The sequence below is a fragment of the Stylophora pistillata genome, chromosome 8, assembly GCF_964205215.1.
Source record: "Stylophora pistillata chromosome 8, jaStyPist1.2, whole genome shotgun sequence".
Lineage (NCBI taxonomy): Eukaryota > Metazoa > Cnidaria > Anthozoa > Scleractinia > Pocilloporidae > Stylophora > Stylophora pistillata.
Window position 1 is genome coordinate 23,418,976 of NC_142526.1, and position 25,777 is coordinate 23,444,752.

At 40.5% G+C, this 25,777-nt stretch overlaps 3 protein-coding genes across 7 annotated transcripts; 2 read left to right on the top strand and 1 right to left on the bottom strand.

Moving 5' to 3' along the window:
• Positions 1–653: 653 nt before the first annotated feature.
• On the top strand, positions 654–18,647 carry LOC111335565 (uncharacterized). Of its 4 annotated transcripts, none has more exons than XM_088730901.1 (4): positions 655–897; positions 5,464–5,640; positions 7,313–7,774; positions 10,386–18,647. In XM_088730901.1, the coding sequence occupies exon 4, from the start codon at positions 10,386–10,388 to the stop codon at positions 13,329–13,331; it is 2,946 nt and encodes a 981-aa protein (XP_088587027.1). In that variant the 5' UTR covers positions 655–897; positions 5,464–5,640; positions 7,313–7,774; the 3' UTR covers positions 13,332–18,647. The 4 variants fall into 4 exon arrangements, with proteins under 4 accessions (XP_088587029.1, XP_088587027.1, XP_088587028.1 ...); XM_088730902.1 differs by lacking the exon at positions 5,464–5,640 and having other exon boundaries at positions 7,313–7,395; positions 7,645–7,774; XM_088730899.1 differs by lacking the exon at positions 5,464–5,640.
• LOC111335582 (uncharacterized) lies at positions 3,271–5,479 on the bottom strand. The gene has a single exon (XM_022941526.2). It carries the CDS (start codon positions 5,216–5,218, stop codon positions 4,526–4,528), a length of 693 nt encoding a protein of 230 aa, XP_022797261.2. The 5' UTR covers positions 5,219–5,479; the 3' UTR covers positions 3,271–4,525.
• A 511-nt stretch (positions 18,648–19,158) lies between the features above and the next one.
• On the top strand, positions 19,159–25,777 carry LOC111318915 (uncharacterized). 2 transcript variants are annotated; one of them, XM_088730905.1, is made up of 3 exons: positions 19,159–20,992; positions 21,580–21,683; positions 22,242–25,777. In XM_088730905.1, exon 3 carries the CDS (start codon positions 22,242–22,244, stop codon positions 25,164–25,166), a length of 2,925 nt encoding a protein of 974 aa, XP_088587031.1. In that variant the 5' UTR covers positions 19,159–20,992; positions 21,580–21,683; the 3' UTR covers positions 25,167–25,777. The 2 variants fall into 2 exon arrangements, with proteins under 2 accessions (XP_088587031.1, XP_088587030.1); XM_088730904.1 differs by lacking the exon at positions 21,580–21,683.

Sequence of the window (25,777 nt, forward strand, 5' to 3'; positions counted from 1 at the left end):
TCAGTCTCGTTTCAAGAAACTGTATGGCTCACTGGATAGATTAACATTTGATAGGATTTCCCTGGTTTTAGAAACCTGTATTTTGGGCGGACACCATTTATACAGTAAACACCAACTTGAGTCCCGATTGTCTTTTTGTTTCCCAGACTGACGGCGAAACGAAACCGTGATCAGAGGAAGTCTTGTTTTCACTTGCTTGCTTTAAGTTCTTTATTTGTCTCTTGTACTTTATTCTTACTTGCCTAATTTCTTCTTGTTTTGCCTCTATTTCCCAAACGAGCACAAAGAGTTGATAGCTGTCTTTAACTATTGACGGAAACTGAATGTACCAAAGCCAACACTAAAACCTCAAAACCAGCAGGCGGAAAACGGGGAACGTGTACCCCTAACTGAGGCAGGGGTGCGACTCTCGGGGTTTTAGGGTATGATTGACACGTCCTACACAGTTACCTAAGGTAGTATGCAAGTACAACACTTAATTTAAACGAAACCAAACAACAAAACACGGCTAAGGCTGACCGGCCTCGCACTACTAACGACCTCGACCTCAAATTACAAACTACGAACCGATAACTCTCCGTAAACCTCACGCTTCTCCCCAGTCCTCTGATACGTGCCGTGCCAGCAAAATATTAATTTATGCTAATTAGGATAAGCGCAAATGTTATTTTATCCCCACGCACATAATTATTTGGACTCCATCTGCACCAGGTCCTCTCCCGTCTTTGCAGTATGCTTTTCTGCGGTAGCGTTTAAGTGGTCAGCGGGCTAAATCGCCGCGGGAGTCCGAGGGAGCAGATGGCAAGTACGAGTTAACTTCGCTCGAGTCAAATAGCAAAGCATCGTGCGCGCTGAAGTGAACTTTTTGAGAGTGTAACTAAGTAAGAGGAGATAAAGGTTTGTAGACATTACTATTCACTATCTACGTTACAAAATTACCGGCAAAATCATGCTAGCGACTGTTGCACCGAAAACCGGAGTAACGAGTTAATCCTTTCGCTTCAAGAGGATATTTCACTTCTTTCTCACATCTCATGTATTCAGAGGAGATTTATTCCTTTCTTCGTTCGAATGTTTCGATCTGGTTATCAGCTCATTGTATGTATGTTTATACGAGGAAGTAATCATTAACTGTTCGGTTCCATGAAGGGTTACAAACAGACGAACTTTTTAAAGTATGATTTTGTTTCAATTCAATTTAAGTGCCCCTGAGACGAAAATTGACCATTTTATTTTGGCTTAAATTGTTTACACAATGTTGAATTGGGTCAAGTTAAGATCCTTTTTGCCATTAAAAACTCAAACCTTCGATGACCAATTTTTACCGCTTCGAAGTTGTCCAAAAATCGTCCGCCATTGCCGAAAACATGTTCCAGCCGAGCCCGCAAAACGTTATCATGACGTCAAAGGCTCAACAAACTTATGCTTTGCTTTGTCACAACTCTCTTTGTTCGCTGCACAGAGAATCGCACATATTACTTTTTTGAGAACTCTTTCGTTGTCGGTCGGGAAATGTCGATTTTTCAGATGATGAATTGTCCCAGAAATCATCTGAAGCCTCTGTGGATAGTTTTGCGCCGACAAACGATGAATTTTTGCCATGCGAATAAAGATAAACAAAGAACGGCACGGACTCCCCATGTGGCTTTTGTGGTCGCATCGCTTTATCGCCTTCGAACTGTATTTTTGCTTTTCGTAAGGGATTTTCCTTTTTTGTAAGAAGTGGTCGGGTGATTAGTAAAAATAGTTTTCGGCAATGGCTAATTGTGTATCCGAAGGCGGATATTGGGAGTTTGTGAAAGCCATTTCTAAGCCATCAATGTGTTTTTCCCCGATGCATTTGGTCAATGATCTCATTAACTCTTTCCTTCGTTATCGGTGCTTTGAGAGGTTTGAAGTGAACTCTGTTGTTGAGTTGCACTTTGGCCTCTTTTGTTTTTTCTGTCTTATTCATGATGTAGTTACGTATGATGCACGATCCTCCCAGTAGAGAGCGCTAATATATATATATATATATATATATATATATATATATATATATATAACGTATGATGCACGATCCTCCCAGTAGAGAGCGCTAAAATATATATATATATATATATATAATGAACTTCATATATTCATCGTATCTGATTTATCGTCACGGGTTTATTACGAATCAACTTAACGGCCTGCTCCCAGTTGGCTTGTTAGCTCAATTGGTAGAGCGCTGCACTAGTATCGCAAAGGTCAGTGGTTCGAATCCCGTACAGGCCTGATTTTTTTCAGGTCTGATTTTCGCTATTGCATGAATAGCGCTCTCTACTGCGAGGATCGTGCATCATACGTATCTATAACCGCAGTTCTTCGGTGAGGTTGAAAGCAGAGTTTGTTTCAACTCTTTTAGAGCCGTGACCTCATTGCGTTACAAAGTATTTTTTGGCTTAGATGCAGGCTGCAAGTAGCGTTATGACAAATTTCCAAGTAGCTCTGAAGTGCGATAGAAGACTGAACCGGCGGCATTCAGTTTGATATGAAACAGAAGTGGTTCTTTGTTTTGTCCGTGAAAGGTGTAATGGAGGCGCATTCGTCTTGCGAATAAATTTCGCAAAAGTTGGCCTGATTTTAAATTCGTTTGTCACGGGCGTTGGGATGAATTTGAGACCCTTTGATAGCTCGCTGACTTGGCTGTCAGATGGTTGATAGTTTGACAGGGTTTTAAAGAAATTTTCATTTTCTCGGTTTTTTGGCTGCAAGCCTACATTTGAAAGTGTTTTTACGCTCTGTGTCTTAAGCTGTTTGTTCTAATTTTGACTGTCTAAGGATGGCGTTCATACGCCTTAACAATTTTTTTAGAGGTAGTTTTTCAGTTAGTGAATGTTCAAATTTATAGACTCAACAAACACTGAGAACCTTCAAGACTTTGATTGCGAGAAAGATTTGCACTAAATATATCCCGGCTATGTCCATTGCGTTTTTACTCGCTGGCCCCGTCGCAAATTTATCAGAAGGAAAAAGTTAGAAGGTCTTATAAAATCCGATAGTCTTTGAAATCAAGATTATAGAGAACATACTAACATCGGTATTGAAAACGATTCTACAGTCGATCTGATTTATGCATTCGATACTTGAAATAAGTAAATATCGTACTTAACCGACCACTCCCCTGATGGAGGTCTTCAGGCCTGCTACAAACGCATAGGAAATAAACATAATTTTGAATGAAGTGTTTTAAATTGTTAGGTAGCCCAGTAAGTATAATGATCGTACACAATAGCTAAAGTACAAGCGTAGAGAAACAATGAGTCCATTTAATTGTAGACCCATGGAACAACCATACTACATCCTTAAATGTAAATAGCGCTAAAGTTGAATAAATATAGTTACCACAAATATTATAAACTGAGGTGTAACAGTAGGCGCTGGGTCCGAAGTCGAAATTACTTTACTGATCATGACTCAAGTATTCGAGTTTTCCACGCTTTTAAGATATAAATGGACATACAATTTTAAATCACAAACTACTTTGAGGAACGAAAGATCAACCTGATTTACAAATATTATTTTGTCTAGTATCTAAATCCAATACCATCAATTATGCAACATCATGTAATCATGCAAAATTTAACTTGAATTATCACAATTGCAATGCACACTCAACAAAGTAGCAACATAGATGAACATTTCGATTGATATAAACGCTAATTGTTAGGGAATCAAGCTGTATTTTCATAAGTTTCCCAAGATATTTCGCTTCGATTCATCTGTTTGGTTAGCTGCGCTTGTGTGAACAATTACAAACAATTGAAAGGTTGAAGCTAAACAGGAATGCAATGCCAACATTCACAATGAGCTTGTACCAATTTAACACCATTTACCAAGGACAGCAAAGTAATGTGGCTGGTTTCTAGTGTCCCATATTATACTTGATTTTCAATGCTACAGGCAAAATAGAATTGTCTTCTTTGGATAATAACTAGCTTACTTACTTGCTGTTGCAATTTACACGTACATGATAATAAAAGTCGATTAGTATTAAAAAAACTTTTGTTTGTATCATATAGAGATTAAAACACTTGTTCTGAAACAAATGTGCATGGCACGCTACGGAAAAGTAGGTTTTTGAGTATGTCGATACTGAAAAGTTTTTTCAGTTGTGTTTTGTTGTGTTGCTCCAGGTATAAGCCCAGGCTGAGTCATTTGTGATACGTTCACTTATTCTCTGGCTCACGTAGTGATACATCGCTCTCCTGTCAGGTTCAATCACCCCAAGAGAACACGATTTCTGCCTGCGCAGTCTCCTTATAAACATATGCATTTCTAATCTTTGCAGTATTTGTTTATTATAACTACAATAAAGCCAAATGATCAATCTCGTCTCAAGAATCTTTATGAGTAGTTCTATAGATTAACAGTTTCCACAGGACTTTAAGGGGTTAGTAAATATTGTGAAACCTTTGTTAGGTGGACCCTGTCTTTATAATGCGAACACCAAGTTAAGCCCCGATTTTTCTACCAAACTGCGATCAAAGGAAATCTCGTTTTCCTACTCCCTCACTACGTTCGTCCGCAGGAAAAATATTTTCCTTCTCCAGAACGCTGACGCATACAAATAGACACAAACTATAAGGTAGGCAGAGTGAGAGCACTTGCCTGCCACGCTGAAAATCAGAGAAAGGGCAATGAGCATACCTCGAAAAAGTCTCATATCGTCGCAAGAGCGAGAACTTGGAGCGTTAGACGAATTCCTGGCTTCCTCGGTTCTTTTGAAGGCATTTTGTTTCTTCTGCTTTAGAGCTCTTTCTTGCGATTTTTCGATCCTCTTCTCGTCCTCTGAGTCGTTTGCGAGCTCCTCGGTTTGGTATTCTTTAACAGCCAGCCAACCGGCCTCGCTCTTACGAGCAAGTTTGATTATATTTTGACGATGGCGTAGACTTTTCTGCAGTTCTTCCACCTTCTCGCCGGCTTTCTCGACGTCCCGCGCAGCCAGGAAATGGGCGCTATCGTCCAGAGTCCCTTGCAGTTCAGAATTAAAAAGGAACTGGTCCTTGTTGCCTTGAAATTTCAACTTTCCCGCTTCAGCCGCTCTTTCTAACTTCTGAGTTCCGCTACTTGTTTGGGAGACTAAACTTGATGCAAGGCTTTCGACCTTTTGATCTAGGTAGGATTTAAACCGCTCGAATACTTCCTCCGTATCCAAAGACCTCTGGCTTTGTGGAGATTTTGGGCTCGAGAGCATATCGTTGCAATAAAATAAGCTGAAAATTTGAACTAAAGCACCGCCGATTAGAGTCACACTTGATGAATGTATCAAAGAAGACAATCCTTAATATACTCAACTGGAGTATCAGGAGACTCCACGTGCTAACACAAAACGTGTTAGCATGAAGGCATGCATACTCTCGCTAACTTCCGAAGGAAAATGCATTTTCTCTTGCTTGTTTTAATTTCTTTTATCATAAATTTGCGCTCCTTCGCCACTAGGTTCCTCTCCCATTTTCTGCAATAGTGTTGCAAGAGGTCAGCGAAGTGATTTGCTGAGTAAGCGGGTCGAAGAAAGACTTTGGCAAGTATGTGAAAGCTTTTCACGAGTCACATATCCAAGCATTTCGCGTGCTGAAAAGAAATTATTGGAGTAGAACTAAGTGAGAGTTGACAGAGGTTGGTATACATTTCTATTAACAATCTATGTTACAAAATTACATGAGAAAAACATGCCAATCGCTGTTCGAGCAAAAGGCGGAAGTGGGCGGAAGTGCGTGTTTAGTTGCGTATGTTAAGATCTGTTGACACTATGCTAGCCGGAAAAAAAAAAACTACAGAGAAATAATTTAATTATTTATCCTCAAGGGAAGATTTCTCTTCCTTTTAAACATCCTTGACTGCCAGTCGATGTTGTTAAAGGAGTTTTAATTCTTATTTATTCCATGTTCGAATATACCTATCTAGTTATCAACGCGTTGTGTATATATCCATGTGAGGAAATAACCATGAACTGTTTGGTTTCATGAAGGGTTACGACCAGGAGAAATCTTTTAAAATATAAATGAATAAAGGCTGATAGTTTCTAGAGAAACTGTTTGGGGCTGCGTCGGTGGGGATAACGAAATAATTTGGATATATCAACAAAGTTGAAATGGTAAATTGGCCACCGTAACGATTACAAAAGCTGACGTTTCGAGCGTTAGCCCTTCGTCGGAGCGAATAGAGGAATTGTGGGTTGTGTGTGCTTTCAAAGGCAGAAAATGGAGCTATGTGACCGATTCCGAGAACACCTTCGCGACGTGGAGAGGAATGAGAGGACACATCGAAACCAGTCGCTAAACATTTTAATTTACCCAATCATTCTAAGCAACATATTGCAATCTGCGGTCTTTCCTTACACTTAGGTAGCACGGAAAGCCGCAAAACTCTTGAACAAAAGCTCATCTTTCAAACCGGCAGTCTAAATCCCACAGGTATCAACGAACGCTTTTCATTCCACTAATCTATTCGTGTTTTTCTCGTTGCCATGTTCCCACTAATCACGTAGCTCCATTTTCTGCCTTTAAAAGCACACACAACCCACAATTCCTCTATTCGCTCCGACGAAGGGCTAGCGCTCGAAAAGTCAGCTTTTATAACCGTAACGGTGGCCAATTTACCATTTCAACTTTGTTGATACATTCAAATTATTTCGTTACCCCCACGACGCAGCCCCAAACAGTTTCTTTAGAAACTATCAGCCTTTATTCACTTGCTGCATGTAGATTGATAGTTTCCTTTCTCCCTTTCTCTTGTCTTATTTTCCTTTATATTCTGGCCCCGCTGTAACTGGCTACGCTGTTGCAGGGTCCCTGCTACTTTTTATTTTTTGGATTGCGGTTGCTTGCATTTTGGCGAAGTCATAGTTAGTCATAGTTACTAACTATGGCGAAGTTAATAAATAGTTTGATCTGATTACACCTCGCAGCACAGAAAGCGGTAACCAGGGATCGGCATTCAATAACGAGCAATAACTCCTCACCAAGTTCTCCTCTACCATCCCGTACCTGGTACAGGATGGTAGAGGATGCACTCCATCTGTAATGAAATCAAAACTAGACTGTCGACTCGTGCGGGTAACTATAGTTTGGGGTTGAAATAGAGACCAAAAAAAAATACAGTAAGTCAGTTTAAGTGTAGGTTTATGGACGAAAACATAGTACGTCATTAAATTTATCATTTATAGTTATGTAAAGGTTACGTCAAATAAATAAATGCTATCACTCATATTTTTAGACTGAGCTTAAATAAATTTCACATCATTTTCCAAGGAATTACTAAAACAGACATTTTCATTTGCCTTTCAAAGTTGCACCTGCTGCTACCTTCTGGAAATTCATGGGAAGAAGAGGTTTGATAAAGATGAGCTGCATAGACGTTTGAAATAATGAGGTGACTCGAAATATCTTTGTTAAAGGCATCCAGAGATCGCATCAAATGAAAATTGTGTTAGAACTGCTGCGTCGGTCAGTCTTTTTTCTTGTTTCACCGAAATTAGCCTAGGCTTTTTACAGACGAAAACCAGTTGATCTCCACAAGCGTGACGTTAACCTCCCGTTTGTGTTACGCTATCAACTCTCCTGATGCGTCACATGCGCAATGATGTCATGATCAAAAATGATCACAAAGCTTTTACAACAGGCTATTCAGTTCATGTTGCTTCTTGAAGAAGAAGCATAACAAAGTCACTAGACGATAACCGGGATAATCATCAAAAAGAGGCCACCACAACAGCGGAAATCTAAAGCGGGACAACCAACAGGTCTTAAAGGTATGTAGGCAACGAAATTTATTCTTTGCTGTATTTTCAGTGACGTTCAAAATCGAGCGCAGATGCTTTTCGCATTCAGACCGAATGCCCGAGGTCAGCGAAAACATTCAAGGTGGTACTATTCTTGACGGATTGCAGCTCTTGATTAGGGGAAATGTTTTTGTTTTTTGCAAAGTGAAGCAAAGTGAAGTTATTTTTTATCTTTAAGTTTGACTGTAGATCAGGAAATACTAAAATAAACTTTTGATTTGATTCAAATCTGTTTTGATTATCAGCATTTAGCTTATTCGTATTTCAGTAAATTGAGAATCCTAAATGTTCGTTGTATCCTCTTTTAGTAGACATTTAATTTTGGGAACTAGCGTTCCTTAACAAAGCAGAGAGTAGCCGACTTATACAAAAACTGTCATGGTATTCTATCAAATTGATCAGTGGTGAAACAATCGCTTCTGAAAAACTACATTTCATATCTGAGCAGGGTTGTTTGGGAAGAGGAAGACGACGAAGGACCCAGCAAAAATTGTCTTCAATTTCGGGGAGTCACGTCGGTTTACTACGACAGTCCTCGGGCTTAAAAAATTGCAATTCATGCACGATTTATCTTGCCTGGGTTCTCTCGGCCCTTTTCTCAATCGACCACGCAATATTTGCGTTATCAGACAAGTGACACGATCACGTGAGAAGTACTTTGCATTTAGGTAACCTACGTCGCCGTAGGTATGTACTGAGCGAGTCTTAAAGGATGCGAGACTGAAGAGAATGTCGACCCTTTGTTTTGGTTTAAAAAAAAAGCTTGGACGACGGATAATTTTCATAACAGAAAAATTTTTGATCACTTTTTAACGATTTTTGCAATGAGTAAAGGGAAAAGCGTTTTTAAAATAAACAATAAGGCATGGACAGGATCTTGTATTGCGTCGGGGAATTATAATCAATTAATATCTGAGGAATGTTGGAAAGCTCTTCGTTTCGCTGAGGAATGTAGTTGACGCGTGCTAGACTTTATGAACGAACGTAAGTCTTTCATATCGTTAATTATGTTTCACTGATTTTCCCATCGCTGAAAAAAGGATAAAATCGTATAAAACCGAAGGTAGTGTCTTCTCCGTATCTTAAGTCATCTTCCCAGCTGTTGAAACATTTACCCCGTTACACCCTTGTCAATGTTTTTCTTACGAGAAAATTGCATGGACTATGTCACCGAAAAAAAAAATGATAAAAAGGGAGCGGATGTTTCAACGTTACTTGACGGGTTTCTCTGCGGAGTAGGGACTTTCACTTTCAACACGTTACTGTTAGTAATGTTTTGAAGACAAACTTCAACTCGCCTTACCCAAGCTCAGGAACGAAGTTCTCGAATTCATTTTTACGCTACGTCTGAAAAACTAATATTTTTTATACAGTTGCACACAAGAAGAAATATTGACCAAGGATGTCTCAATAAAACATAAATGGGGTTAAATCAGATACAATGAAATATATGAAGTTCATATATGTGAAGGTGTAGTCTGATCGTCCGGGTGAGTGTAGTCCTGAGAAGGACTGTTGTCGGTGGTAGTGACTGACGTTTCGACAACCTGTGCGAAAGTCATCATCAGAGTCAAGTGAATGATTGTTGTCAGTAGAATGTTCTTATTCCAGTTCGTGTGAAATGATCGGTTGGTTTTACCGTGATGTTATTGGCTGTAAGACTCAAGCGACGTAAGTCGGTCGTGATTGGTCTGTTTCCATCTGTCGGTAAAGTTCATATATTTTGAACTGCGGTATTAGATACATATGATGCACGATCCTCGCAGTAGATAGCGCTATCTAAGCAATAGCGAAAATCAGACCTGAAAAAAGTCAAGCCTGTACGGGATTCGAACCACTGACCTCTGCGATACTAGTGCAGCGCTCTACCAATTGAGCTAACAAGCCAACTGGGAGCAGGCCGTTAAGTTGATTCGTAATAAACCCGTGAAAGTGATAAATCTACTGCGAGGATCGTGCATCATATGTATCTAATACCGCAGTTCAAAATATATGAACTTCATATATTTCATTGTATCTGATTTATCACTTTCACGGGTTTATTACGAATCAACTTAACGGCCTGCTCCCAGTTGGCTTGTTAGCTCAATTGGTAGAGCGCTGCACTAGTATCGCAGAGGTCAGTGGTTCGAATCCCGTACAGGCCTGATTTTTTTCAGGTCTGATTTTCGCTATTGCTTAGATAGCGCTATCTACTGCGAGGATCGTGCATCATATGTATAACTGGGGTTGTAGCCAAAGACGTATGTACACTTACATTGATGTAAGTAAAAGTGATAAGCATATGATCAAATAATCGACTCCCCAGTTACCTAACCTGCTCTTTTTTAAACCTTTGAGCTGTATCAACTATCTATTCCGATAGTGTCGTATTTCGATGAACTATTTTCAATTGGTTGCCGGCCCTTTTTACTTCTTGTTTTTATTTAATTTTCTTTAGAGGAAAGGGAAAGTTTTGAAAAAAAAAGGATAAGTAGTATTTTTAACTTTGAAACCTATCTGAAAATTATCGGTATTGAGCGATGTTTATGCGGATAACATTGATTGATTCACCGTTAATGCTAGCATCTTTACCTCACAGATGTCGAATTGGGGTACGACCTTGAAATTCCGTATTGCTTGCGAGGCAGGAGACTTCCTCCACCATAGTCATATCTACCACAAAGCTATTGATATGTACAAAGAGGCTCAAGTCTTGTTGAACGAATTTGGAGTCGAAGTTGAATTTTGTAATTTCCACCAAATGTTGTTGCATTACAAACTAGCACGTTCGTACCTCGCTGTAGATAATTTTAAGGAAGCATTGAAAAGCTACCTAAGACTTTTACAAGTCAGTAAAGAAGATGGGAATAAAGACTGGGAACTAAGAGCATATAGAGACATCAGTAAAGTACACCATTCAATGGGCCAACATGCTCAGTCGATTTTCTTTCTACGAAAATTGGTTCAAATCACAAAGGAAACTGGAAGAAAAAGGGTGGAAATAGAAGCTTATAGAGAAATGGGTCATTCTTATTACAGTCTGGGTAAGCCGGATAGATCCATCGAATGTCACGATGTCGCACTGAAATTCTGCAGAGAGATCGGTGACAAAAAAATGGAAGGAGGAATACTTGTTGAGCTTGGTGACAGATACAGAAACCTCGCTCGTTACCCAGGAGCTATCAGATACCTGGAAAGGTCATTGGAAATATTCAAAGAAATTGGCGAATGCAGAGAAGAGGGATATTCGTATCAACACCTTGGATTGACTTATTACGAGAAGGGGGATTATAGCAAAGCACTAGAATGCCATTTCCAGTCGCTGAAACTGATGACAGAGCATGGAGGCGAGGTAGATATAGGTGTTAGCCATAATAACATCGGCAATGTATATCATGCGATCTCCCAGAACAATGACGCACTGGAGTACTTCAAAAAATCTCTTGAAATTATGAAAAAATGTGGAGACAAAATGAAATTAGGACAAGCCCATCACAGCCTTGGCCTTTGCTATATTCCTCTCGGTCAGTTCGCAGAAGCTATCGAACACCAGGTTGAAGCAGTGAAACTTCTAGAGGAAACTGGACACAAATTCGAAGTAGGTCGAGCCTATAGTGTTCTAGGTAACGCATACAATGCAATTGGCCATAAAAAGGAAGCTATGAATAGTTTTAAGAAAGCTATTAAGTGTGGTCAGACGATTGGGGATAGGAGAAATGAAACAATTTCGTACCTTGGCCTTGGAGATGCGTGTATTTGCCTGGGAAACCTTGGTGACGGAGAGGTGTATACGAAGAAAGCTCTTACACTAGCCAAGGAGACTGGAGATAGATACAGCGAAGCCATGAGCTACGGCGGTCTGGGGTTCTGCTACATGTGTTGGGGTCGATTTGAAGAGTCTATTGAGAACTTTAATTTGGGGATTGCTATCAAACAAGAAATGAAAGATAGAAGAGGCGAAGCTGTAGATTTAATTAATCTTGGATCTGCTTACGAGACCCTTGGAAAACTGAAGAAAGCAAGAAAAATCCTCCAGAAAGCCCTAAAGATTACAAGAAGTATTGGAGACAAGGGAAAAGAATATGAGGCTCTTACCTTTCTAGGTATTTGTAATAGGAGAGAGGGAGAACTAAAGAAGGCGCATGATTACTTTTCACAGAGCATTAATTGCGCTGAAAGGAACCGCGACCTACTTCAAGACGAACATAAACTTTCTCTGGACAACATAACCTTCACTTGCTATTACGAATTATGTTCGCTTCGTATCAGTCAAGGACGTTTTGCTGAGGCGTTGTGTACCTTAGAGCGAGGACGTGCTCGAGCTCTTGGCGACTTACTGTCTAAGAAATATGGTATCAGACGACACGATTCACACGAATTTTATCTGCATAGTGTCAGGGATCTTTCTATCAAGAATCAAAGTACGATCCTCTTCATGGCTAAGCATCAGCTGGACAAATATTTCTGGGTTTTGGAGGGTGGAGAAATTAAATTCAAGTCTTTGAAATGTGAAGTGGTAGAGGACGTCATCGACTTGTTCAAGGGTTTGCTAAGAAGACAATCTGTGTCTGAATGTGAAGATCGCTCATTGTCAGCATACTATGGATTAAAACCATCGTCGGAAGAAATAAAAGACAAACGCGAGCAGCGCCTCTTCGAAGAAGAAGAAGAAGAACATGAACAAGAAGGAAAAAAGGAGGATTCTAGCCTTTACCAGTGGTACAAAGATATTTTCGCCCCTATTGCTGATCTTGTTCAGCGTCAAGAAATCATCATTATCCCGGAAGGTAAACACTTTTTGGTGCCATTTTGCGCATTATGTGATAACAACGACAACTTTCTGTCAGAGACCTTCCGCATTCGCCTGATTCCATCACTGACAGCACTAAGGATGATCCAAGACAGTCCTGTAGACTATCACAGTGCAACTGGGGCGTTGATCGTAGGTGATCCCTCTGTTCCTCCTCAAACAGAGTTGCCGTCATTGCCAGGGGCCAGAAGGGAAGCAATGGAAATTTCAGAGTTGTTGGGTGTGGTAGCTATTGTAGGAGATAAAGCCACCAAAAAAGAGGTCCTCCGACGGATTCGAGAAGTCAGTTTGATCCACATTGCTGCCCACGGTGATGCAGAAAGGGGAGAGATCGCTCTTGCCTCAAATTGTCCCTCCAGACCAACTCTAAGGAAGGACGACTTCATGCTTACCATGGAAGACGTCGCAAAAGTTGGTACTCGAGCCAAGCTGGTTGTACTCAGCTGTTGTCACAGTGGTGAGGGACAAATTATGAAATCTGAAGGAGTTGTGGGTATCTCTCGCGCCTTTTTGGCAGCGGGAGCTCGCTCAGTGCTGGTTTCCTTGTGGGCCGTGGATGACCGAGCCACGAAAGAGTTCATGATTCGTTTCTACGCACATCTGAAATGCGATAAACTGAGTGCCAGTGAAGCTCTTCACCAAACTATAAAGTGGATGAGAGAATCCATGAGGTACAGAGTGAAGGACTGGGCAGCATTTGCTTTGATCGGAGATGACGTCACTCTAGACTTGTAGAAAGGTGCTACACCATTGAACCGCGCTACAAAAACAGCTTTATCTACCTATGATGTTAATAGGTCTTATCATTTTTACATTTTTAAAGTAACAGTTGTTGATGCTCAGATGAAACGCACAGCAAACATGGAGAAATCATTACCTGATTTGGACTAAGATGAAACTTTTCTTTTCATTGTTGTTGAAGATGTTGTTAAGAGGAGGTTACCGAAGTTGTGCGCGCGCGACCCGCGCCTGCGTGTTTTGAGAATGTCGTCAGCAAGTCACTCGGACTTTTTTTTGACGTGTGCAAGTTCTTTTATAAGAGTTGAAAGTCTGAGTTTTTGAGTGGCAATTTGTTTGGCTGTGGTTGGTATTTACAGTGTTTACCGTGAGTTTACCGTTTACTGTGTTACGAATAAACGGGTAGAGTTGTCTTGGCGCACCTGACGAAAGCGAAACCGCGAGAACACGATCTCGCGTTATTGTTCACAAGAGAGCCTAATTGGAGCGAAGGAACAGAGTCCTGTTGTGATGTCGACAACAGATTAAAAGGATTCGAGGAAGTTGATCATGAGAAGTCTGGCACAGACCACGATGGTAGACTCGTACTCACCGAAGAAGAACGACTAGCTTTAAGCAAAGCGAAAGATTCCCTCAAGTACTAAAATGGAAGATATGGTGTAGCCGTTCCTTGGAAAGAAAACAAACCCCATCTCCCTGACACTAAACCTTTGGCACTGTCTCACCTACGAAGCACCGAAAGAAATTAGGAGAAGAACAGCCGCGTCGCCGAAGAATATCGCTGAAGCAACAATCCAGGCCTATGTTGATAAATAATATTTACGAAAGGTTCCCTCAAACGAACAACTGCCAGCAAACTTATGGCATTTGCTGCATTTTCCGGTCGTGAGAATGGATAGATCGACAGCAGAAGTACGAATCGTATTTGACTATGCCGCTAAAATGTAATGGTACTTCCCAACAAACTTATGGTGCAGCAATCTATATCCGCTGCGGATACGTTAACGATAATGAAACCAGTCGCCTGATTGCAGCAAAGAGTAAAGTGGCGCCATTGAACCCGATGACAGTACCCAGGCTGGAGCTCATAGGTGCGATTTTGGGCCTGCGCTTGACGCAGTCGTTGCTGATGGCCTTAGAAGTACCAATGCAGAGCGTGGCATTTTACTTTGACAGTACAGATGTTCTATGGTGGATTCGAGGACGCTGCAAAGACTTCCAACCGTTCGTAGCCAACTGAATTGGTGAAATACAGATGTTAGCTGAACCGTTGCAGTGGTAACGTGTCTCTACTGAAAAGAATCCAGCTGATTTATGCACAAGAGGGGCCACGTCTTCAGAGTTAGCCGAGTGTTCCTTGGGGTAGAATGGCCCTGACTGGCTGACAGATGATTTCAGTAGGTGGTTAAAGATAAAAGTCTAGGATAGACCGAGTGAAATGCCAGAGATGAGAAACTCGAAGAGGAAAGAAGACACGAATGCCTATGCAACCCTTATGACGTGTAACCTTCAAAAGGAATCGCACCGAAACAGAACAACACACTAGAAGAGTGGAGAATACATCCAAAACGGTTTTCCAGTTGGACACCTTTAGTTCGAGTTCATGCGAGAGTAAAAAGAGTACTACAAAACATGCGTTGCAGAGACAACAGGAATGAAAGAATGGAACTGTTGCCCGAAGAAATAAAGGATGCTGAAGCCGGGAGAAATAGTGCGCTTGACACAACACGAAGCTTTCTGTGACGAGTACACAGCTGTGAGCTCAGGGATATCGATATCAAAGTAAAGCCAGTTGATAAAGCTTAACCCGTGCATCGACGACGATGGAGTTATCCACGGTGATGGTCGATTAAAGTTCACAGGTTTTCCTCCATATGATACCAGATTTCCAATCACTCTGCCTCGTGGACACTGGGTGACGAACCATATTGTGAAGCATTATCATCAGAGAGGAAATCATTCCGCTGGAGTAAACTTCACACTTTGCCAGTTGAGTGAGAGATTTTATATCATCGCCGAACGCGAGGAGATTCGCGAGTGGGGTCATAAATGTAATGAACGTAAGGGAAGTAGAAACAAGCAAGCTTGTCAGTTTATGTCCCTACTCCTGCAAATGAGGCTCCGTTTCAGCTTCAGACCCTTCCCCCAAACAGCCGTAGATTTTGCAGGTCCTTTCTATACCGTTCGATGACGCGGAAGCCACGACAGAAAAGGTGGCTGTGCCTTTTTACTTGCTTGGAAACATGAGCAGTGCATTTAGAGATGGCCCGGGAACTCGATACCGACGCGTTTTTAAACGCCTTCGCCCGTTTCACTAGTCGGCGAGGAGTTCCCAAAGAAGTGACAAGCGACAGAGGTACAAATCTCGTGGGCGAAGTGGGGGAGTTAAAGAAACTAGTCGGCTAGTTAGACCGAAAACATCTTCAGAGCGAGACAGTCGAACTTTGAGTGACACGGAGATTCAAATGTTTCTGGGTTTTAGAAGGTGGAGAAATTCAATTTAAGTCTTTAAAATGTGAAGTGTCAAACGACACCTTCGAGTTGCTCACGATTCTACTCAAAGGACAATCTGTGTCTAAATGTGAAGATCGCTCACTCTCGGCATACTGTGGATTAAAACCATCATCTGGGAAAATAAAAAACAAACGCGGTAAGCGTCTCTTAGAGAAAGAGGAAGAAGAAGTGGAAAGGGAAGATTCAAACCTCCACCAGTGGTATAATCAACAATTATTCTTTGAACTCGAGGGGAATAGTGGCTTAATAATTACCGAGCCGCGAAGCGGCGAGGTAAATATTCCCGAAAGCCACTATTCATCGAGATTGAAAAGAATAATTGTTTTAGTATATACGCACGAAGTGATCTCGACAATAATTAAAAGGAAGCCATTTAAAGGCAATTTCTGCTTCTGAAACTTTAGCGAAACGCGAGTTTACGCCCGTCATTTTGTTTTTCCCGTTATCCACTCGCTCGGTGGTGTATATCGTTGAATAGCCCGAGATAGCGAACCAATCAGATTGCTTGAAACGCTAAGATCACTGAGTGTGTAGATACTAATAATACTTTCGCCGCTGTTGCTGATCTTGTTCAACGTCAAGACGTCATCATTATCCCGCGAAGTAACACTTTTTGGTGCCATTTTGCACATTACGTGATAACAACGACAAATTTCTGTCTAAGTCCTCCACTTACAGCTCTAAGGATGATCCCGGACAGTCCTACAGACTATAATCATGCAACCGGGGCGTTGATCGTGAGCAATCCCTCTTTCCCTCCACAAACGATGTTGCCATCATTGCCAGGAGCCCGAAGAGAGGCAAAGGAAATTGCAGAGTTGTTGGGTGTGTCAGCTACTGTGGGAGTCGAAGCAACCAAAAAACAAGTCCTTCGACTGATTTGGGATGTCAGTTTGATCCATATCGCTGCCCACGGTGATGCTGAAAGAGGAGATCGCTCTTGCCTAAAATTGTCCCCCCAGACTACCTCTAAAGGAAGACTTCATGCTTACAATGGAAGACGTCCAGTCGCAAAAGTTGGTACTGGAGCCAAGCTGGTTGTACTCAGCTGCTGTCACAGTGGTTAGGGACAGATTATGAAATCTGAAGGAATTGTGCCTTTTTGGCGGCGGGAGCTCGCTCAGTACTGGTTCCCTGTGGGTCGTGGATGATTAAGCCACCAAAGAGTTCATGATTCGTTTCTACGGACATCTGAAGCGGGATAAACTGAGTGCCAGTGAAGCTCTTCACCAGACCATAAAGTGGATGAGAGGATCGAAGAGATACAGAGTGAAAGACTGGGCAGCATTTGTTTTGATCGGAGATGACGTTACTCTGGACTTCTAAAACATATTATATCATTGAATTGCGCCACAAAGCAATCATTGACTGGGTGTTATTTTTATCTTACTGATCGTGTACAAAGGTCTTATCAGTTTATCATTTTGAAACTTGAGTGATTGGCGATGGCGTCACTTTGGACTTATGACAAACTATAACGCTTTATAGTTCACCACTAAATTTTCTCCTGTTCTTATTGGTTTAAATCGATCACGTGACGCGATAGTGTTCATCCGTGGAGAGACACTATCAGCCCATAGTGCCCGCCCGCGGAAAATACCCGGATGGATAGTGCCCGTCCGCGGAAAATACCTGGATTGATAGTACTCATCCGTGAAAAGTTTTGAATAGTTTGACAGCCGTGAAGTTAGGCAGATCGGAAAAACAGTGACTTTTCAATTCTGACAGGTATAACGTATTATTTAGCCAATGTACGGTTGCGAATTATTGACATTTGTGACAAGCTGTAGGCGCGGAAGAAAATTTAGTGGTGAACAATAAAAACAACAGAGTGTTTATGTCTCGGAACTATCGGTCTGATAGTTGCCCCTTGGAAATTTGATGTTCTTAAAACTAGCATATTTGCCCTCGAAGCTTCGCTTCTCGTGCAAATATTTGTTTTAAGAAAATCAAATTTCCGCGAGGCAACTATCAGCCGATAGTTCCTCGACAGAAACACTCTATTGTTTAAGTAGTGAACGACAAGGTAATCATCATTGGGTCCATAGTTTAGTTTGTGGATGGCGAACATAGGCCTTAATAATGTTTCAGTTTGTGAATGTTGAGATTTATTAACTCAATGAACAGTGGGAAACCTTCAACTGGTCAAGACTTTGATCAAACTTCACTTTTTAAGAAATTGTAATCTGGAAAATATTGTTGCAAGCAGTAATTGGGGGCCTCACTGAAAACCGCTATGGCGAGCTGGGCTCCCTCTTTAAATATTTTTTAAATAAATAAATAAGTAATCCACAATGTTGTTTGGAAACTGTCTTAGCTCTTTTAAAAGTATCACCGTTTTTTGGCAAAAAATGCTTAAAGTGAAGTTTTCTGTTTTAATTTTTTAGTAGGACTAGATTTTTTTTAGAGAAATAGGTTGAAAATCTTTTAAGGACCAATTCTTCTAGTAACTTGGTCAACATCACCTAAAAAGATGTGCAAAAAATGTATCGTCACTATATCCAATTCGTATGTTAACTCCTTGGGCTTGAAACAATTTGAATCAGAGAAAGTAATTGTTAATTTCGTGTAAAATACCCGATAGCTATCGAAATCAAGATGGTAGAGGATGCACCTAATCTGTAATGAAATCAAAACTGATCAGAGTCAATTCTTGCAGACAACTATAGTTTGGAAATGAACTAGAGACTGAATGAAATAGAAATGCAAGTCAGCTTAAGTGTAGGCCTGAGGACGAGAACATAGTACGTCTTGAAATGTATCATTTAGAGTTAAGTAAAGGTAAATTTAGTTATATAACTGATGTTTTCCTGACTTATCTTTAAAGACTGAGCTTGTATCGACTTCACATCGAGGACTCACTACTGAAAAACAGGCATCTTCATTTGCCTTCCAACGTTTTACAGTTTTTATTTGCACTGTTAACACACTATCCTAAGGCCGCTACCTCGTGGGAATTTCATGGGCAAGAGAGGTTTGATGAAGATGAGTTGCATGGACGTTTGAAATGACAACATTTTATTTTTATTTAACCCAAGGAGATTCGAAATATATTTGTTATGGGCATTCAGACATCGCATCAAGTCAAAAATTGCATTAGAAATCATTGTACTGCTACTTCGATCTTTCCTTTTTTAGTTTCAACAAAATTGGCTCAAGCTTGGCCCAAGTTTTTTACTGAGGAAAACTGGTTGATCTGTGCTGGCGTGACGTTAGCTACCCGTTTGTGTTACACTACCAACTCTCCTGGTGCGTCACGTGTGGCCTGGTGATTAAGATTGGATGCACATGACTGGGGCGGTAGGTGTCAAGCATTCTGGCTGTACAGCATAACTGCACAACAACTGAAACCAGCGGTCAAATGTTAGGCATGCGCGAGGAGATCAATCTGGCCAGCCACGCACAAATTCCAGCGCAAAAATTTCAACGAGAACATTAAGAATCAATTGGTGTCGCAAAGCAAGTATAAGAAAATTGCGCGTGCCATCAAGAAGTAAAAAAATAATAAAACAGGAATCAAACTCGATCGCAAGCAAATGGAATAATTACCTGAACCAACCGGAATAAGACACCCTGTTTCGTGGAAAATTAACTGAGAATCCTCTTTCCCTAACCCACTGTCTGCTTTGGGAAGCTTCTTCGCTTTATGCCTGGAAAAAGTTGCTGGCACTCTGCATTTAGTTTTTCCCCCTCGAGTCCATCCAAGCGATGAAGTGGGCATATTGTCCATGTATCAACATCGTTGGGTCGTTGGAAAACAGCTGCTGCACTCAATATCAAGCCATACTCGGTGAACACACCAGTGAATGAAAAATGAGCCAAATGCCATGCTATTTCTTCGTCACACGATAGCAAAGATACTTTTCGCCTATCTCCTATTCTGTCTTTTGGATTGTAGCCACAATCATCCACAACAAGAGATTCAAATGAACGACAAATTTCCATTCTTCAAAATATTTAAACTCGGTTGTTTTCTTGTTGCCCACTAAGTTTATCAGATGAAATTAACTGTGACGTTACGTTTTATTGCTAATTGCCAAAAAGTGGTAACAAGTTTAAAAAGAAATAATTTTTATCTGAACACAAAACCTCTCATTCCTCTTATCTGGATTTGATATAAAAAATTTCTTGCAACTTTCCTATTTAAGAAATTTCAAACCACTTGCTTAATAGGAATATAGATCTAACAATTACGCGACACATACGTCACGCAGTGACAACCATTTCTACCGTGCATTTCTTCAAAACGAATACTTTCGGCGAGAACAAAAACAACTTCTATTGTATTGCAAGTACTTTGAAGACGTTATTTATATCATCCAAGCATTCATTATTACCACGGACTCCAAATTATAAACAAAGTCGGTTTTTTTCTCTTGTGTTGCCGACCTCGCCGAAGAGCGAAATTTCTATGAATTTAAAGCCCTCGTATACATAGCAGCACAAAAACACCAGAAAAAACTCTACAAGCGGTAAGCTTATCATTTCCACTTCTCGTATTTCAAATATTAAACGTTTGTCTGACTTAGCACACATAAAACTAATTTTTTGAAGCTACCCTACTTTTCACACGGCACTTAAGTAAATAGAAAAATCCGTATTTTATTTCAAATTTAAACAATTTTTCTACTTTTTGTGAAAATATAGGGGAGGCATTGTTCTAAAATTCTGTGGAATAATAAAGTTTTTCACTGCTTTTACAAGTACAAATGAGGCCTCCAAAATGGGCTAAATTTGACCTTCGAATGACGCTAATTATGCGTAAATTGAGTTTTATCAATTTTCACGAAAACAAAAGAATTTCTCAACAAACTATATATGTCTTGGTTTGTTTTACCTATTGGCCTAGCTAATACTACAATATGAGCCAATTCGATTTTTTGACTGTTGCAGGTGAATGTTTGATTTTTCGTGACAACCTCTCCTAATTAAATCAAAAGGGAAATTTCCTTTCTAAGGCACATCACGCCACATTCTTTCTTAAAAACAACAGAAGGACTCGATTGGAACATACCTTCAGTCGCCTTCCTAACCCTGAGAGCAAGTTTCAGGATGAATTTCGTGATGTAATTGCGCATTTCCGATTTATAAATCATTACGCTAATCAGCCTCATTGTGTGCCGTCAAGAAACTTTTATTTCAAGGTAGGTATACAACAAGACTAATCACCGCACAGATGAATGTCTGAGATAACTGTTCGCGGCGAAAACGGTATCTTTCTTGACAGGACAAGAAAGATCGCTATAAGTTGTCGCTTTCTGATCGATGTCCCTTGTTAGTCAGAAGGACCCGAGATATATTATGCGTTTTTTTCAAACAGTCACAACAGAAAAGAGAAAGCAAATATCTTAACCAAATACCGAGACGATCGCTCGTCGCGGAAAACAAAAACGTTTTCCAACCTTTTCGCCCAGTAAAAGAAATATCTCTCAAAGTCTAACTTAGAAGAGAGGCAAATGGTTGCATTGAAGACCATTTAATGAGTTTTAAGACTAAGGAAAAAATGTATACTGCGGAACTTTTCAAAAGCCTTCAGGTGCCAATATTAATTCCTGCGTCATCGCTTTTCGATTTGTTCCAACATAGTCAACATAATGTCCGCCACGGCCTGTGGTATATTTTGGAAGGCGCTAAGGAGAAATTAAAATACAATGTCCTATATGATGAGAACAAAATGCAAAGAATACGCCTTTATCTGCTGTTAATAAACGAGTTTTATCCCTGAATATAGGCAACGTTGAAGTTTATGTAAATTCTGTTTGGAAACAGTTTCCGCTCCATTTCTTTCATACGTCATAGATTGTTCCCAGTCTGAATGGGTAAACAACACTCGAGGTAATATTAAATTAACTACATCATTTGTTTACAACTACTATAATGCTTCCGCAAATTAAATGCGGAATTGTCTTTATATAAATTCCTTTAGGATCCCAAGGTTAATAATTTCCAGTTTTCATACTCTGATTCGCAATACGCATGAATTTTCATTAGAGGATTCTCTGGTGCAACCGCAACAGTTGTGACTTAAAAATCTCAATGCGGATGCACAGGCGCTGTTAAACTATTGTATTGGAGGCTTATTACATTTTGGACCCAATGTTATTACATTTAGGACTTCAGAAACTTTCGACCCTTTCTTTTGGTTAAAAACAAAGGCTTGGAGAACGGATAATTTTTGTAACGGAAATAAGTTTGACACTTTTGAGTGTCAAAGTAAACAACAAGGCCTGGATAGGATATTGTATTGCGTCAGGGAATTATAATCAATCAATGCTCGAGGAACGTTAGAACGCTATTCGTCTCTTTCAAACATTTCTTAAAATTCTTGGTATGGTCTGATGTTTGCAGAGGAAAGTTTGATTCACCGTTAATACTAGCATGTTTTCTTCACAGATGTCGAATTGGGGTACGTCTTTGAAATTCCGTATTGCTCGCCATGCAGGAGACTTCCTCTTCCACCGTCATATTTATCACAAAGCTATTGATATGTACAAAGAGGCTCAAGTCTTGTTAAACAAACTCGAATTTTGCAATTACCCTAAACTGTGCTTGCATTACCAACTAGCGCGTTCATACGTTGGTATAACCGATTTTAAGGGAGCATTAGAAAGCTATAAAAGACTTTTACAAGTAAACGAAGAAGATGGGAATAAGGACTGGGAAGTGATAGCGTGCAACGGCATCAGTCAAATGCACCGCTTAATGGGTCAACCCGTTCAGTCGATTTTCTTTTTAAGAAAAGTACTTGAAATTGCAAAAGAAACTGAAGACAAACGAACAGCAGTAGAAGTTTATTTAACAATGGGTGATTCTTATTACAATCTGGGCAAGTCGGATAAATTCATCGAATGTCACAACGACGCGCTGAAAATCTGCAGAGAGATCGGTGACAGACAGATGGAAGGACAAATACTTGCTGTGCTTGGAAGCAAACACAAAAATCTTGCTCATTACCAGGAAGCAATCAAATGCCTAGAAAAGTCCTTAGAAATATTCAGAGAAATGGGCAGATGCGAAAACGAGGGAGAATCATATCAAGCTCTCGGAATTACCCACCATGAGATGGGGGATTTTGGCAAAGCTCTCGAATACCATTTCAAGTCTTTAGAGTTGATGATGAAACATGGAGAAGAAGTCGGTCTGGGCGTTTCCTATAACAACATTGGTACTACTTATCATGCAATCTGTAAATACAGGGAAGCACTTGAGTATTTCAAAAAAACTCATGAAATTATGGGAGAATGGGGAAACAAAATAACATTAGGAAAAGCTCATCACGGTCTTGGCTTGTGCTACACTTCGCTCGGTCAGTTCGCTGACGCTATCAAACACCTGGTTAAGGCGGTAGAAATCCTAGAGGAAACTGGACTCAAATTTGAAATGGGCCGAGCCCTCACTGCACTGGGAGGGTCTTACAACACAATTGGCAACAAAAAGGAAGCTAGGAATAGTTATCAGAAAGCCCTTAAGTGCAGTCAGGCAGTAGGGGATAAGAGAGTCGAATCAAATGCCTATCATGGTCTAAGCGATGTATGCGTTTGTCTGGGAGACCCTCAACAAGGAGAGATATATCTAAAGAAAGCTCTTGCTATAGCAAAAGAAACTGGAGATAAAAGCAATGAGGCCACGATCTACGCAGGCCTTGGGTTCTGCTACATGTGTTGTGGTCGACTTGATGAATGTATTGAAAACTTTCATTTAGGAATTTCTCTCATGCAAGAACTTGGAGATAAACGTGGTGAAGCGACAGTTTTGATGAATCTTGGATGCCTGCACCAGACCTTAGGAAATCTGAAGAAAGCTAGACAAATTCTACAAAAGGCACTCAAGATAACGAGACAAATTGGAGATAAAGGAAAAGAACAAGAGGCTCTTACCTTTCTCGGGATATGTAATAGGAAGGATGGACAGCTAAAGAAGGCGCATGACTGCTTTTCACAGAGCATTACTTGCGCTGAAAGGAACCGCCAACTACTTCAAGACGAACATAAACTTTCTCTGGATAACGTAACGTTTGCTAGCTATTACGAATTATGTTCGCTTCGTATCAGTCAAGGACATTTTGCTGAGGCGTTGTGTACCATAGAGCGAGGACGTTCTCGAGCTCTTAGCGACTTACTGTCCAAGAAATATGGTATCCGACGACACAATTCACGCGAATTTTATTTAAATAGTGTTAGGGATCTTTCTATCAAGAACCCAAGTACGATTCTCTTCATGGCTGAGCATCAGCCTGACAAATATTTCTGGGTTTTGGAGAGTGGAGAAGTTCAATTCAAGTCTTTGAAATGTGAAAAGGCAAAGGACGTCATCAACTTGCTCAAGAGTTTACTAAGACGACAATTTACGTCTGAATGTGAAGATCGCTCACTGTCAGCGTACTATGGACTGAAACCATCGTCGGTAGAAATAAAAGACAAACGCGGGAAGCTTCTCTTCGAAGAAGAAGAAAAAGAAGATGGGAAAAAGGAGGATTCTCGCCTTTACCAGTGGTATAATGATATTTTCGCCCCTATTGCTGATCTTGTTCAAGGTCAAGAAATCATCATTATCCCGGAAGGTGAACACTTTTTGGTGCCATTTTGCGCATTATGTGATAGCAACGACAAATTCCTGTCAGAGACCTTCCGAATCCGCCTGATTCCATCACTGACAGCACTAAGGATGATCCAAGACAGTCCTAGAGACTATCACAGTGCAACTGGCGCGTTGATCGTTGGTAATCCATCTGTTCCTCCACAAGCAAAGTTGGAATCATTGCCAGAAGCAAGGAGAGAGGCAATGGAAATTGCAGAGTTGTTGGGTGTGTCAGCTACTGTAGGAGATGAAGCCACCAAAAGAGAGGTCCTCCGACGGATTCAGGAAGTCAGTTTGATCCACATTGCTGCCCATGGTAGTCCAGAAAGGGGAGAGATCGCTCTTGCCTCAAACTGCCCCTCCAGACCAACTCTGAGGAAGGACGACTTCATGCTAACCATGGAAGACGTCGCAAAAGTTGGTACCCGAGCCAAGCTGGTTGTACTCAGCTGTTGTGACAGTGCTAAGGGACAGATAATGAAATCTGAGGGAGTTGTGGGTATCTCTCGCGCTTTTTTGGCAGCGGGAGCTCGCTCAGTGCTGGTTTCCCTATGGGCCGTGGATGATCGAGCCACGAAAGAGTTCATGATTCGTTTCTACGGACATCTGAAGCGCGATAAACTGAGTGCCAGTGAAGCTCTTCACCAAACCATAAAGTGGATGAGAGAATCCAAGAGGTACAGAGTGAAGGACTGGGCAGCATTTGTTTTAATCGGGGATGACGTCACTTTGGACTTGTAAAAAGGTGTTACACCTTTAAACTGCGCTACAAAAACAACTTTATCGGGTCCAAAATTTTAACTTCCTTACCTATGATGCACACAAGTCTTATTATTTTATCATTTTGAAAGTAGCAGTTGTTGATGCTCAGATAGAGCGCGTAGCAAACATGGAGAAATCATGAACTGATCAAGGCGAAGATGAAACTTTTCATATTTGCTGTTGTTAATTATGGTGTTCTTTATTTTTTCGCAAAGTTCGACCAAAATTGAGATTAAAAAAATAGCGATAGTTCTGAAATTATTACAGCGAACCGCGAAATCGCACAAAATACATAGCACAAATAGTACTATTGCACTGCTATGAAAGTTAAGTTCGTCGATTTACAATGTACAATGGCGAGAAGTCCGCCCAAGCAAACTCTACATAAAGACTGTTTTTAGTCAAAATAATGTTTAGAATTTTCAAAGATCAATTTTTTTAGGTTTTTTTTTTCAACATGATGTATAGTAACTATATATCGATTTCTTTTTGCATTTAAAGTTAAATAAAATTTTAAAAAAGTGAGTACATGTAAACCATAAAGAGGAGAATGTACAAATCCTGCAATAAAAAAATAACCTTTTCTTTGA

Coding starts and splice junctions, on each gene's coding strand:
- LOC111335582 (XM_022941526.2), bottom strand. CDS start 5,218: ATGCTCTCGAGCCCAAAATCTCCACAAAGCCAGAGGTCTTTGGATACG.
- LOC111335565 (XM_088730903.1), top strand. CDS start 10,386: ATGTCGAATTGGGGTACGACCTTGAAATTCCGTATTGCTTGCGAGGCA.
- LOC111318915 (XM_088730905.1), top strand. CDS start 22,242: ATGTCGAATTGGGGTACGTCTTTGAAATTCCGTATTGCTCGCCATGCA.